General features: G+C 34.4%; 2 protein-coding genes across 3 annotated transcripts; one reads left to right on the top strand and one right to left on the bottom strand.

The window, feature by feature from the left end:
- The first annotated feature begins 512 nt into the window (after positions 1–512).
- LOC130974045 (branchpoint-bridging protein) lies at positions 513–8,820 on the top strand. Of its 2 annotated transcripts, none has more exons than XM_057898781.1 (9): positions 513–724; positions 2,294–2,648; positions 3,526–3,651; positions 3,774–3,810; positions 3,903–3,985; positions 6,206–6,283; positions 6,416–6,469; positions 6,606–6,734; positions 6,843–8,820. In XM_057898781.1, exons 2-9 carry the CDS (start codon positions 2,364–2,366, stop codon positions 8,409–8,411), a joined length of 2,361 nt encoding a protein of 786 aa, XP_057754764.1. In that variant the 5' UTR covers positions 513–724; positions 2,294–2,363; the 3' UTR covers positions 8,412–8,820. The 2 variants fall into 2 exon arrangements, with proteins under 2 accessions (XP_057754764.1, XP_057754763.1); XM_057898780.1 differs by having other exon boundaries at positions 3,771–3,810.
- Positions 8,821–11,927: 3,107 nt separating this feature from the next.
- On the bottom strand, positions 11,928–13,586 carry LOC130976617 (non-specific lipid transfer protein GPI-anchored 14-like). Its single transcript, XM_057901526.1, has 3 exons — positions 13,213–13,586; positions 12,886–12,981; positions 11,928–12,321 (listed from the first exon to the last, which is right to left on the bottom strand). The coding sequence occupies exons 1-3, from the start codon at positions 13,553–13,555 to the stop codon at positions 12,188–12,190; spliced, it is 573 nt and encodes a 190-aa protein (XP_057757509.1). The 5' UTR covers positions 13,556–13,586; the 3' UTR covers positions 11,928–12,187.

The raw sequence follows: 13,586 nt of genomic DNA, 5'->3' as shown, positions 1-13,586 counted from the left end.
ATTATTTCTCTTCTTTTATTTTATAAGTATTTTAAATTCTATTTTCTATTACTCTTTACATATAATATTAATAGCAATATTAACCATCTTTATTATATTGAGATAGTATCAAATGCAAATCTCCCTCTCTTTATTTTTAATACTTTTTCTTATTTTTGTATATATATACACAATACAACATATAATATTATTATATATATATAATAATTATTGAGCTAATTATATTAATAATAGAGTCTTCTATTTATACATCTTTATTTTATATATATCCTTTATTTTACAACATATAAAACACTTCTCTCTTTTTATATATATAAGCTATAAGCTATAACATATCCTCACGAATATTATATATATATAAATTATCTCTATTATAATAAGATAATAATATTAATAAATATTAATTCTAAAATATTTTATTTATATATATTTTTTATATTTTATTTCTCCTCCTAATAATTTGTTTTACAACAAAAACCTCCCCGTATCGCTAAGATATTTTTTTAGCCTTTTTTGTTTTCAAGTTTACCATTACTGGTAGGATTGTAAGAGGGCGAAGACTAGAAACTAGAAAGCATTTTGATGCGAGTTCTAATTCCCCTTTTTTAACAGTTGCGCAAGCTGCTACAGCATAGTTGTGAAGAACCTTCTCTTTAAACACAATTCAGATTCATAACCCACCCGTTCTCTCTCTCTCTCTCTCTCTCAAACGATAAACAATCAGGTTCGTCCTTATATTTCCGATCTTTTATTTAGGTTAAAGAATAGAGGCTCTTGAAGAAGATGAATTTATCATCAACGTACTGTTGTATGCATGTATTTGAAGTGATAGAGAATTAATATATGGATTCATGTATTACAAATCAGTTGAAGGCAAAACAGATTCTGTTACTCTTAACAGAACAATATCAGAAAATTCCATAACTATTTTTTATTAGTTACATCAGTTATAGTTGATTAATTTCATGCCTCTCTTTATAGGTCTTATAATCGTTTTTCTTTTCTGCATTTCCATGCGTGCAATGTTATTCTGCTCCACTTTCTGGCGTTTCTGTTAATTCCGTGTATATAATTTCTTAGAACAGTTTCATTGAACTAAGATTTGTACATACTTTCACACATACAGAAGCCATTTTTATTCTTAGCTTTTGTTCTTGTGAGATTTTAGTGTAATTGCAAAGTATAGCTTCTTGTAGTTGTATCATTGATGAAGGAGAGCTTCTTTCTAGAACATCCTTTATTCTAGTGTTACTTTTTTCATAGTGTTGGGAATGAGGTGTGTCAACTGCATTTCCAATACGAATCTCGAAATCACAATTATGCTTCTGGCCTTCTGCTTGTGGTTGTATTCAAGGGGAATAATTTGTTACCCTTCTCATTCGGTGTGCCCAAGTTTTGTGAAGGGTAGACTTTTTGCTGTTGTTCTTTTGATTCATTCTTTCCGGGAATACTATAGTTTTCCACATTTCATGGCATGAGGAGAACAAGTTCTTTTGTTGCTACAATCTAGTGCAACGTTTTATTCTTGTTGACAGACAGTGGTCATAGAGTATTAAACGTCTGTTCCACATTAACTTGTGGAGGTTGACTTTTCCTACTTAAGCTGTTTTAGTCAGCATCCTGCTGTCATCATGAACGTTTTTACTGTCAAATACTCTTGGCTATATATGGAGGAATCTAGGTCCCGATCAACCTCTGCAGCTACAAAAGTCCATGCGAGATTATTGGTTGCTGCCATTGCAGGGTAGTAGGTTATGTAGGGCTATGAAAATTGGGGATAAAACACACTAGTTGAATTAGGCACTTGTAAGTTTCTGGCTTAGAGTCACTTTAGTGCTACATGCTTTTGCAATTCAGTGCTAAAATGAAAGGAAAGAAGACTTGATCACATGAAAGATGTAATTGATATGTCATTATGTCTGTCAAAGTATTGGAACTAGAAAAACAAAAAATGTGAGAAACTCAATAACGTCGAGTTGTAACAAGCTAAAACTTTCAATTAAAGGAATCTTAATCCAGGAAGAAAGACTCAATAAATGATGCCAAAGTGCTAAACAAGACCTGAAAAGTTGTCATAGCATAAAGAAATTTCTGGGCTTTAAATATCTCAACAAAGCACTCACAATGAGAATCTAGACATTCCCTCGTGTAAGGAGAATCTAGATGTTAAGAATATGAATATCTCCTTACACAATGGAAGTCATCCGTATTTTATATGTGTTGTGAGTTATACAAAGTATTGCTGTATATATCAGCAGTCACTGAAAAAAGGTATGGTGTTTTATTTTTGCAGATTTGCTTCTCTCTTGCCGATGATGTTTTTGCAATTTTGCCTTACATGTCAAAAGTGACTGGATAAGGGGATGAGCACAAAGCTTGATGTAGCATCTGCTGCCGAAAGTCCCAAGATGTCGGCAGCACCTTCTAGTGGCCAAAAGCTCTCTTTATTTGCTGCAAAATCTGGTTTTGTCATCCCCAAAAACAAATTATCAGGTTCACTGGTTCCTGTTTTCCGAGGGACTAAAAAGGATGGGGTCACTGGAGCTATCAATGAAGAAACTTCAAAACAAATTGTGAGGAAAACAAAATGGGGACCTGATCTGGCACAGGATGCAGCTGTGAAGAAGGCAAAGGCTTTAGCTTTACAGGTATTTTCTGAATCCTTTCAAATGATACTCGATTATTATTTCAACCATTATATATAAAAGATCAAATGACACTAGTGTCTTATCGAATTCAACTATTGAATTACAATTACATATAATGAAAATCATGTGGACTAAATTTCACCAGAATTGGACATCAGTAAGCATGTAATTGATGAACCTTTTGTTTATGCATATTTTGAGCAAATATATTATGTTGGTTTTCAAGTATATAAAAGGTATACCTAACGATTTTGGATTTTGATGGATTTTTTAGAGATGATCTATAACATATAAGCTTCTAATCCAATGCTTGTTACACGAACAAAAGTTATTAAACAGTGTAATATTTAGTTAAATAATTGATGCCGGTGTCAATTAATCCTAACTCTCTCTCTCTCTCTCTCTCTCTCTCACACACACACACATATATTTCCTTTGTGGGAAATTCCCACCTATTAGTTGTTGATTTCCTTGAGAGTATTCTATTTTAAGATTAAGGTTTCTTATTTATATATAGATTGAATGACTATGGATTACCTTACCTCTCTTTATGGGTGTCTGTGAGACTTATCCTCACTTAAAATATTCAGACTGCTCCTCTCCATATGTGCTTTCCATAGGCTTGATCGCTGAGTTTTAGTAGCTGGAGATATGTTTAAATATTTTAGATGTATTACCATTGGACTGATATATTAGTAAACAAGTAGCATTGCCACTCTTTGGGGTGGTACAAATCATTCTTAGCTAGGTACTGTTACAATTCCCTTGTAATTTGGCTGCCATTTTGTTTGCATCCATGCAAGTATTTTGCATACGAAGCTCTTGTCTAATGTGTCAAACAAGTGATATGGCTGTGTCTTTTGTACACATTCTATAGATTCGAGTAGATCAAATTACAAAGCAATTGGACTCAGAAAGACTGGAGGTCGGGAGTCCTCAAAACTCACCACTACGGGCACAATATCGAGATCAAAGCAACTATGACCCAGCAATTAATAGCAAGGTTGGCCCAAATTGACCCTATTCCTAGTAATTATTTTTTCTCTTATTTTTCTAATATTCTGTTTATTCTAAAATAAACACTGATGTTAGTTTTCCTTATTTTTCCAATATGGTACTAAGAAGTCAGAAATGCTCGAATTTGAAAAGCGGGAAGCAATAGGTTAGTTTTCCTTCTCGTATCCTTTTTCTTTCTCTCCTTTAACTCTCATTTGTTGCTCTTTCCATAATAATTGTGATTTTGATCATCTCCAGGTGAAATACTAAAACTAGATCCTAATTACAAGCCTCCTCCTGGTTTTAAGCCGTTGTTGAAAGAGGCCAGCATTTCTTTGCCTGTAAGTATCGATTATGAAATTGTGAAATTCTGCTAGAAAATACCATTTAAATTCCATTCTTAACTTGTTATATTTAAGGAAAAGATAGATTCATTTCTTAATTTATAATACTGCACTATGAGTTGCTACTAGCCGACCATAAAACATATTTATTAATTCATGGGCGTTACTCCATCTTTCTCTCTCATCCTCATTCTTGAATCTTGATTTTGTCCATATGTGTATATCTATCTCAGCATCCTCATCTCAACCACACTAATCTTGTGTTCATGTTCACCCTTTGCCGCCCAACCCTGCGTTTCATACAACATTGTTGGTCTAATGGCGGTGCAGTGAAATTTGCACTTAAGTTTTAAAACTACTTTTTTGCTACATGTAAAACCAGAAGCTCTCCGCCATTTTGGCCAACTTACTTGGATCCTGTGATTTACATCATCCTTTATTTTTCCATTATCCTAAATAATACAATCTAGATACTTAAATTGTTTTACTTGTGGTGTTATATTTTCTTCCGTTTCATTTTTTTGTTAACATTTTCCCTTCCTATATGAACTTACACTCTATATACTCTGTCGTAATATGACTTATGTGCAAACCATGTACTTCCTTGAATACAAAAACACTTAGATGATTGTCACTCTTACTAAAATACATAACAAGACTTTAGCTTTAGTAGTATTTTGAAAATACATATCTGGAGCTCTAGTAGGAACTTCTAGGTCCAATATTACATTTAGTTGATTTCAAACTTTAGTTGCCAAATTTGTCTCCTTCAGATCCTTCTAGATAAATCATCCCACCATCAATGTGCTATTAGCAATCTCTATTCCAAGCTTTAAGGACGACTTTTATCCTTGTGGAAGCTTGTTCTCACACCTCCAAACAACTCAAGAAACAGCCCAGACCATCCCTCTTCTGGTCTTTTCTCTCTAGACCACAACTTCTTTTTGGTTTAGTTTTTTCACTTGAGTCTTACTCATGGATGCAAAAGCTAGTAGGTAAGCAAAAGTTTTCTTGACAAAATGACGGAGCAAAAGTTTTCTCGACAAAATGACGGAGAAGATGAGGCAAAATTATGAAAGTAGTGTGGTGAAGGCCTTCTGCCAAAAGGGATAGAAAATGGGAATCAATTCCTTGATTCTTGTCCCATTGATTTTCTTGAGATCTTGAAGGGGGAAAAACAATTGTGAAATGAGAGTAGAAAGAAAAGGAATGTGTTAAGTACCTAAAGAAAGTGGAGAACTACACCTTAAAAGTTAGTTGTTAAGGAGGAAGAATCACTCTCCTTAAATACAACATCAAGCATTTCATACTATTCGATGTGGGACTTTGAACACCCCAAAATACCCAAGTCTCTAACAATACACCAGCCTAGAGAGCCAATGTATAAGGTGGCTTCACTTTGTCGACACTAACCCAGTGGTAGCCACTTGGCTACCGGCTATCAGTATTTGGTATTTACGTTATTATTCAATATTTATCTTAATCCAACCTATACGTAGTGCTTTCTGTGCCGTCAATAACTTATGCACTGATACCATTTTAAGTACCTAAGAAAATGGGAAACATACTTTAAAAGTTAGCTGTTAAGGTGGAAGAACCACTCTGCTTAAATATAACATCAAGCATCCCATACCTCTGGTTGTGGGACTTCGGGCACCCCATAATATCCAAATCCATATCAGAATGCCATTTTCTTCATGAAAGGTGAAAGGTGTGGTGATGACGCTAAGGGTGGTGTGGGTTTTGTCTCATTCCATCTATTTACTAACTCAACATGTGAATCCTATCCACATTAAATTTTTTAGAAGCATAATTAATTATTCCATAACATTATTCCCATTACTAAAAAGGGAGAATGTGTACTTGAGATTATAATTCAATATATATAGATTTTTTGCCCCTTTCAAAGTATAAGATGTATCGGATCCGAGTTTCACAAATGAGTATCGTTAAAACTCCGCATAGGTTGCAATATATTTAGAGCATTAACATAGCTCTGTTTAGAGTAAGAATGTAAAATGACACAATAGCTTGTGCTTCTGATATGTTAATGCTAGGATTTGGCATACTTTTGTTGTAATTTAATTTCTGTAATGTTCTACCATTGTCTTTTAAAATAATATATCTTTAACTCTAAACCTGATACCTGGCATGCAGTTGTATATAACTCATATCATAGAACACAATGATTGCTCATGTGCAATGCCATTATTACAGGTCCTAGAGTATCCTGGGTACAATTTTATTGGTCTTATATATGGGCCTGAAGGTGATAATCAAAAGCAACTCGAAAAGGTAAGGTCCATCGTATTGGTATCTACATCTGATGATCGGAATTTGACAAGCGGTTGTCCTGATTGTGATTACTATTAAATTCTGCTTCCTTTATTTTATTTGAAATTTATTCATCTAATTCATGCATATCAGGAAACTGGTGCCAAGATTAAAGTACATGGAACCAAAGCAGACACTGGAGAGAAAGTATGTTCCTTAATAATATTAAGGTGCTTTTGTTCTGCATGAATCAGTTTGAAGTACTTCTTCAATATGATTTTATCTGGAAACAACTATAATCAGTCTTGAAATTGCCTCCATTGATTAATTGTTTCATTTTTAGGGTGAAATTAAGCCAGGAACTGATATCACATGCAGTTACAAAGAGATGCATGTCAATATATCAGCTGATAGTTTTGATAAAGTGGATGCAGCAGTGTCCATCATTGAACTACTAATTTCCTCTGTAGCTGTAAGTGTTGGCATTTTATGCAATGGACATGTTTATTATTTACGGCGAGTTCAGTTATGCTGATACTATTTCAGTTATTTAATGTAACTGTTGCTATCTTCTATTCAGGGGAATTTAGTTTCTGGTTCCACACCCTCTGTATCTGGGGATGGCACTAATGTTCTGAGTCAAACCCAAGATGGGCTACCTTCAGGTCCAGTCTCTATGGGTCTGGAAAATCAGGCTGCAGCACAAGCAATAGCTGGCACACAAATGCATGGAAATCACCTTCAATACTCCAGTCCATGGTTTTCGGCAGTTCCGTCTCATAACCCTGTAATTGCTTCTGATAATATGCCCCCACAAAATCCATCAGATCTTGCTAGAACTCCCAATTTTCAGTCACAAACAATGAATCCTTCAAACATGCCTTCAGCCTTTGGTTTTCAACCTGTACCTTTCGCTGGATTCCACCTGGCTATTCCAAATCAACAATCTTCTGTGCAAGGACTACCTCCTAGGCAGATTTTACAGCATTCACAGATGACAAGTTCCCTGGGTCACGTTGGACCCCCAAGAAATCCATCAATGATATCTGTACAAAATTGTTCCGCTCCTACAAATGTTTCAATGTCATTTCCGGTTACTTTAAGCCAATCGGCACAAGTAGGACAACTCCAGACATCAGGGTCTTCAATGCCTCAGCCTCTATCTGGTATGTCACCTTTAACGGTACCTAACCGCCCATTTATCCCTCCCAACAACACTTCTGGACAGAATGGAGTCACTATTAAAATGTCTTCAGATCTGAACAGTATGGGGCCAATGGCTCCACCCCCAAGGCCTCTATCTGTACATCCACAACCTGATGTTGCGTTTAGGCCACTACAATCAAATATGTCAATGATGCCTCGACCTGCTGCTTTTCTACCACAGCAATCAGGAACTTCCCCTGGACTGCCATCATCTTTGGGAGCAATGGTTCCCCCAGTACCCGCAACTGCTCATTCATCTGCAAACCATTTATCTCGACCTCTTTCATTTCCTTCACCAGGAATGGCTCCTTCAGGTCCATTACCGCAGCAATCAGGAACGCCTAATTCTGCATCTGGAGTTTCCTCTTATCACACCCATGTAAAGCCACCAGTCTTGATGCCCTCAACTTCAGGAAATTTCACTTTTCAATCACAGCGGCCCAATGCAGATAGTCAAGTGATTTCCGGACCGAACAGTCAAGCTACTATACAGGGTGGTATATTTGGTGCCCCTGATAAAGCTTTTCAAGTCTTTCCAAGGACGCAAGTTCCCAACCAGATGGATCAAACTCAAGCTCATGCATCCGCTGTCCCCTTTGGCGGAAGATCTGGTCTGGTCCCTATTCCACCTAGACAAGCTGCATTCCCATATGCTGGTCAACCTGGTCCTAGATCTCCAGTCCCACAAATGGGTATGAGGAACTTAATTTCTCCTCAAATGCCCAATTTTCCCACTGCTGGTGGTGTACCAAGAAGCGCGCACATCCAGCAAAATTATCCTGCTCCGAGAACATGGGCAGGTATACCCATGCCCCCAAATCATAAATTTGGTAATCCCTCCATTGCTTCTGGTAAGCGGGCATATCCTGCAGACCAGATTTATGATCCTTTTTCACCTACTTCAATTGCACCTCCACGGCAGAAAGGTAATCCAGGAAAATAACACAATTTGTTAGGGCTACAGATTATATTGACAGTGAAAATTTAGGCTGTGTTTGGATTATGTTTGAGACAGAAATACAGATACAATATATCAGAAAACTTGTTTGGTTGCGAAAGAAACAACTTTTCTGTACTTGCTAAAACTGGGGACATAAATATGTCTCGTTATTTCTATCTGAGAGTCAGTATCCGAGCACAGCCTAATTAGGGTGCAGTAGTTGGTGGACAGATCTGATGTTGATTACATTGGTTAGTGAAGGTATAATAGTCGTTATTAATTCCCGAGTAAGAAGATAGATCAAATCTTAACAGATTGTAACCAATATCATCCTTTTTACTTTATCATTTCCTTCGGATTTTTCATATCAACTACGTTGCACTAAAGCTCGATTTGATTGGCAGTAACTAAATATTTCATGTGTCGTTCTTCCTTTTTTAGCAATATGTAAAAAACAAATCGAAATAGTCATCCTTTTTGGTCACATCTTAGTAACTAAATCTGTAGTTCAAAAATTGTCCTCATTCATACTTCTGGTTGCTCTTGGAAGGCAGTGCACATATATTTGGTTCCCCAACAGAATTAAAGAAGAAATTTTGGTTCCTTCCCTTTTGCTATTTAATTCATCTTATGTGATTCTTTTGTGCTGCATAATCAACCAGACCATGTTCTTTATGCGTTATGGATCCTTTTTATGTCATCATAGTTTGTTTCTCAGCCATTAACAAAGACAAACTATGACATCTAGGACATAGTTGTTTGTTCTTGTTTGAACTTCAGGCCAAGGACTAATCCGTCGCGTACTTAATTCCATTAAGGGTTTGTCGCTAACCGCACAAGACGGGATTCAAACCTCCGACATTTGCTTAAGCGGACTAGTGAACTAACTACTAGATCAACCCAACTTGGTTACTAATATTTTGTCAGCCTAAATATCTATAAGTATAAAGCATCGGATAAATTATAATTCTAACACTTAGCATTCTAACACTTAGCAGGCAAATAATAATAATAATAATAATAATAATAATAATAATAATAATAATAATATGGTTTGGTGAGAAGTGAAATTTCCAAAATTGACTATTATTTCATATTTATAGGAATATGGGGTGAGATTGGTAATTTTTACATTTTGTTGAATTGTAATTATATATGAAAAATCAAGGTTTTAGAATAATATATTTGAAATTTAATAAAAAAATTATTATTAGAAAATTAAGATGAGCAACCGATTTAGCTACAAAAAAATTGGTTGCTATTAAGAACGGTAATGTTCTATCAGAGACTAATTTAGCGATGGAAAAATTGGCTGTCGAAATTGGTCACTAAGTTTTGGTTGCTAATTAGTGAGCGATTTAGCAACTGAAATATTGGTCGCTATTTAGCGATCGACTACATCAGCAACTGATTTAACGACGGAAAATTTGGTCACTATATAACAATCTATCTTGTTAGCGACCGATTTAGTGATTGAGAATGTTTGGTATGAGTTTTGTAGCCTTAGTTGAAAATCAGTTGCCAAATCTTAATGACTAACCTCGGTCGCTATTTTAAATTTAGGTTTTAAGGGCTATCAAAATTGATTGTTAAATCGGTTGCTAAATCGATTGCTATACTGATAATTTCTTGTTGTGATATTTTATGCGATAACTATCCAACTATCTATAAATAAAAAAAATCTTCTTCATCATTTTCCCTCTCCACCATAACTTGCATCATGTATAAATAGTAGGGGTGGCAAGCGGGGAAGCCCGCCTCACCCCCCCCCCCCCCGCCCCGTCCTGTCAGAAGCTCGTCCTTTGGCGGGTTGGCCTGCCCCGCCCCGCTCCGCCTAACGGCGGGTTGGCAGGCCGGCGGGCTAAGCCCGCCAAATAACCTCTTTTTTTTTTACTTTTAACTATTAAATAATATATATAAAGGTATAAAAAATTATCTCCTATTTTTTACTTTTAACTATTATAATTTCTAAAAGTATAAACAAATTATAATTTTTATATTCACAAATATTAAAGTCTTTGTAATTATAAATATCTAATAAATATAATTATAAATCAAGTTTTCATCCAAAACATAATTATAAAGATTGTTCCCAAAGCAAAATAAACATAATTATAAATATTGTCTCTAAAACAAAATAAATATAATCCAAAATACTCAATTTTCATATTCATTCTCTTGTAAGTTGGATTGGGGGAAGTTGGGTTTTGGTAAAAAAAATTGTAAAAATACCCCTTGCTAAAAAAATTCTAAGCCCGGCGAAAAAGCCCGCTAAAATCTGCGGTTTAAGCGGTACGGGTTAGGCGAACTTTTACTATTTGGCAATCCCAATTTTCCAATCCAACCCGCTTTTTTGGCGGGTTACGCGGGGCGATCCGGCGGGTTTAGGCCCGTTTGTCACCCTAATAAATAGGTTCATAAGGCTTGAGACACAATAGAGAGAAAAATAAAAAATAAGAACAAGTATACTTGTGCTATCATAAATAATATATGTGCATGTAAAAGTAAATATATTATTGAGAGTGTAATATAATATCTCAATTATAATGAGATATACATATTAGAGAATATTAATACTAGAATTTTTTATTTCTACTCCTCTATTTCTTTTTACTTATCTATTTATTTTATAACAAATTAATGTATTGATTTATTTAAGGATAAAATATGAGGAAATATGATATGTAGGGGAATGTTAGGTGACCAAGTGGTAACAAAAATGAGAAATCGGTTACTATTGGGTCAAAAAAAAAAAGATTGATTATCTAACATTTATCAATTCATTAACATACCGTGTGTTTAATTTTAGAGGAAAAAATGTGCACGATAGAGTGTAACAATTAATTAAATAGAAGGAGCTAAATGTAATTATGACAATATTAGACGAAAGAAAAAATGAAAAGAAAGACCACCTACCATTTATTCCTTTTCCTAAATATATAATTTGTGACGCAAACACCAACTATTTGCCGTATGCAGATTGAAGAGAAAAGCTCTGACTTTTTGGGTGTTAGCAGAATTGATGCGATCTTTTAGTTAGTTGAAAAATTAATTATGAGGTTACATAAGAATAAATTAAATACCACACCTAAGGAAGAAAATGAGAACTTTTTATTTTTAATATTGAAGTCGTAGTGGTGTTTTTTTAAAATGTGGATTGTTGGGGTGTTATACTCAAATGTGGAATCGTTTAACTAGAGAAGCAGCATCTGATTTATTAGAGGTACAGAAATTGGACCGTCCGATTTCTAAAAGTATATAAATCGGACCGTTCGATTTGTAGAAATACAGAAATCGGACCGTCCGATTTGTGTTAAAAAAATTAAAAAATTTAAAGTACAGAAATCGGATCTTTCGATTTGTGTATTTTCCACAATTTTAAAAAAACCAAAAATTACAATATTAAAGTATATCATTATTTCTACTTCCATAACAAAAAAAATTAACCAGAAGAAAAGAAAATGACTAGACAGCAGCATTTAGACCCAACAACTTTCATAGTTCAGTGTAGTTTACTAATAATAGAAAGGCGGAATTAATTTTAGTTTTGAACAACAACTATAGGAATTGAAAAGAAAAAAATTTACAGAAATATATGAGAACGAGATAGACACATACATTAGCCAATCATAGCAAAAACACTAGAAATGGGTAAACTTCTTTATAAGTACATACAAATGTAAGAGGTGGTAAACTTTTTCCATTTGAAGTTTCTTTTTTCCATAGAGAATCCTTCTTGTCCATACTACATTGCTACAAGCTTTTGAAAAATTGAAAGTTCAAATGAGAAAGAAGTTAGAAATGAATACAGTTGGTAAAATTACACAAATGACCCCAGTCACATGCCACCTATTTCCCTTGCCACCATCGCTCTTTTCTTGAGCACTTGAGCTTGTTCCATTCTTAGCTCCACCTGTAAGACCATTATTAATCGCAGCTTCTTAGTTTTTTCCAACTTTCAAAACCAAAGTAGAGGGCTTCATTTATGAAAAACACAATAAATAATAATAATAACAAGAAAGTCATTCAAATAAAAATATTTAAAATATTTTTTTAAAGATATTTTTTAACATTTAAAATTTAACATATTTAATTAATTAAATCATATTATTTTTATCATAATTAGATTGGACAAACTCATTTAGTACAAAAATTAATGAATCAAATTTTAAATCGATATAAATTAATACTTTTTTTATAAAATATAACTATAATATTTTTATTATAGAAAATTATTAAAATATTTCTATATATATAATAAGAATATTTTAGTTATTTTTTATAATAAAAATATTGTAATTATTTTCTATAAAAAATATTAATTTAGACCGATTTAAGATTTGATTTATTGATTTTTTGGTCAAATCAATTTATCTTATCTAATTTTGACAAAAATAACATAGTTTAATCAGTTATATATATTAAATTTTAATTCAACAACAACAACAACAATAATAATAATAATAATAATTATTACCACTAGGAACCGGGGTGGAAGTGTTGGTTTTGGTGGATTTTCCAAACCCCTCAAACACCTTAGCATCAGGAGAGTTAGGTGGCAAATGCAAAAGATCTGAAAGAATCCAAAACCAATTTATGTGTGGAGCTCAAGTATATGTATATATTTGGGTGGAAACTCAAGTAGAGTTCACACGTGAAGTTGATAATTGAGAATCGTTAAATAATTTGACTGATTTGATTAAATTTTTATCTAATGATTCTCAACTATCAACTTATTCACGTGAAGCCAATTACTTTTGAGTTTTCACCGTATATTTGATGAGATAGCGAGAGAGAGACTTACCGACGCACTGGGAAATATTAGATGGTGCATGACAAGAAATAGGAAGTTGAAGAGCGAGGGTGGCATTGATGGTAATGCCAAGGTTAGGATCGTTGCGATCTTTGATGAGGATGCAGATGCATTTCTTGCTCTGATCAAGAACCACTTTGAGGCCACTGCAGCAGTCTATGGTGGGGCTCTTGGCTTGTCCACTAACATAAGGGATACAGGGAGCTAGCCCAATCAGTTTCTCTGCACATTCGTCTCTGTCTTTCGCCAAATCACACCTTGCAAAACCAACCAACAGCATTAATATGCTACAACACAATCTTAGATCACTCATCACTGCAACAGGGAAGGTCATAGAACAATCCTAGTAGCTCTGCCTCTCTGCC

The sequence above is a fragment of the Arachis stenosperma genome, chromosome 4 (assembly GCF_014773155.1).
Source record: "Arachis stenosperma cultivar V10309 chromosome 4, arast.V10309.gnm1.PFL2, whole genome shotgun sequence".
Classification (NCBI taxonomy): domain Eukaryota; kingdom Viridiplantae; phylum Streptophyta; class Magnoliopsida; order Fabales; family Fabaceae; genus Arachis; species Arachis stenosperma.
Note: the sequence above shows the minus strand (reverse complement) of the source record. Positions and strands in the feature narration are given on the sequence as shown.

Bases quoted from the DNA above. Each gene is read 5' to 3' on its own strand.
- LOC130974045 (XM_057898780.1), top strand. From the start codon at position 2,364: ATGAGCACAAAGCTTGATGTAGCATCTGCTGCCGAAAGTCCCAAGATG. The intron at 3,811-3,902 runs GTTAGTTTTCCT...GATCATCTCCAG, and splicing joins TGAAAAGCGGGAAGCAATAG to GTGAAATACTAAAACTAGAT. The intron at 3,986-6,205 runs GTAAGTATCGAT...CCATTATTACAG, and splicing joins AGGCCAGCATTTCTTTGCCT to GTCCTAGAGTATCCTGGGTA.
- LOC130976617 (XM_057901526.1), bottom strand. From the start codon at position 13,555: ATGACCTTCCCTGTTGCAGTGATGAGTGATCTAAGATTGTGTTGTAGC. The intron at 12,982-13,212 runs GTAAGTCTCTCT...GGATTCTTTCAG, and splicing joins TAATATTTCCCAGTGCGTCG to ATCTTTTGCATTTGCCACCT. The intron at 12,322-12,885 runs GTAATAATTATT...ATGGTCTTACAG, and splicing joins TTCCACCCCGGTTCCTAGTG to GTGGAGCTAAGAATGGAACA.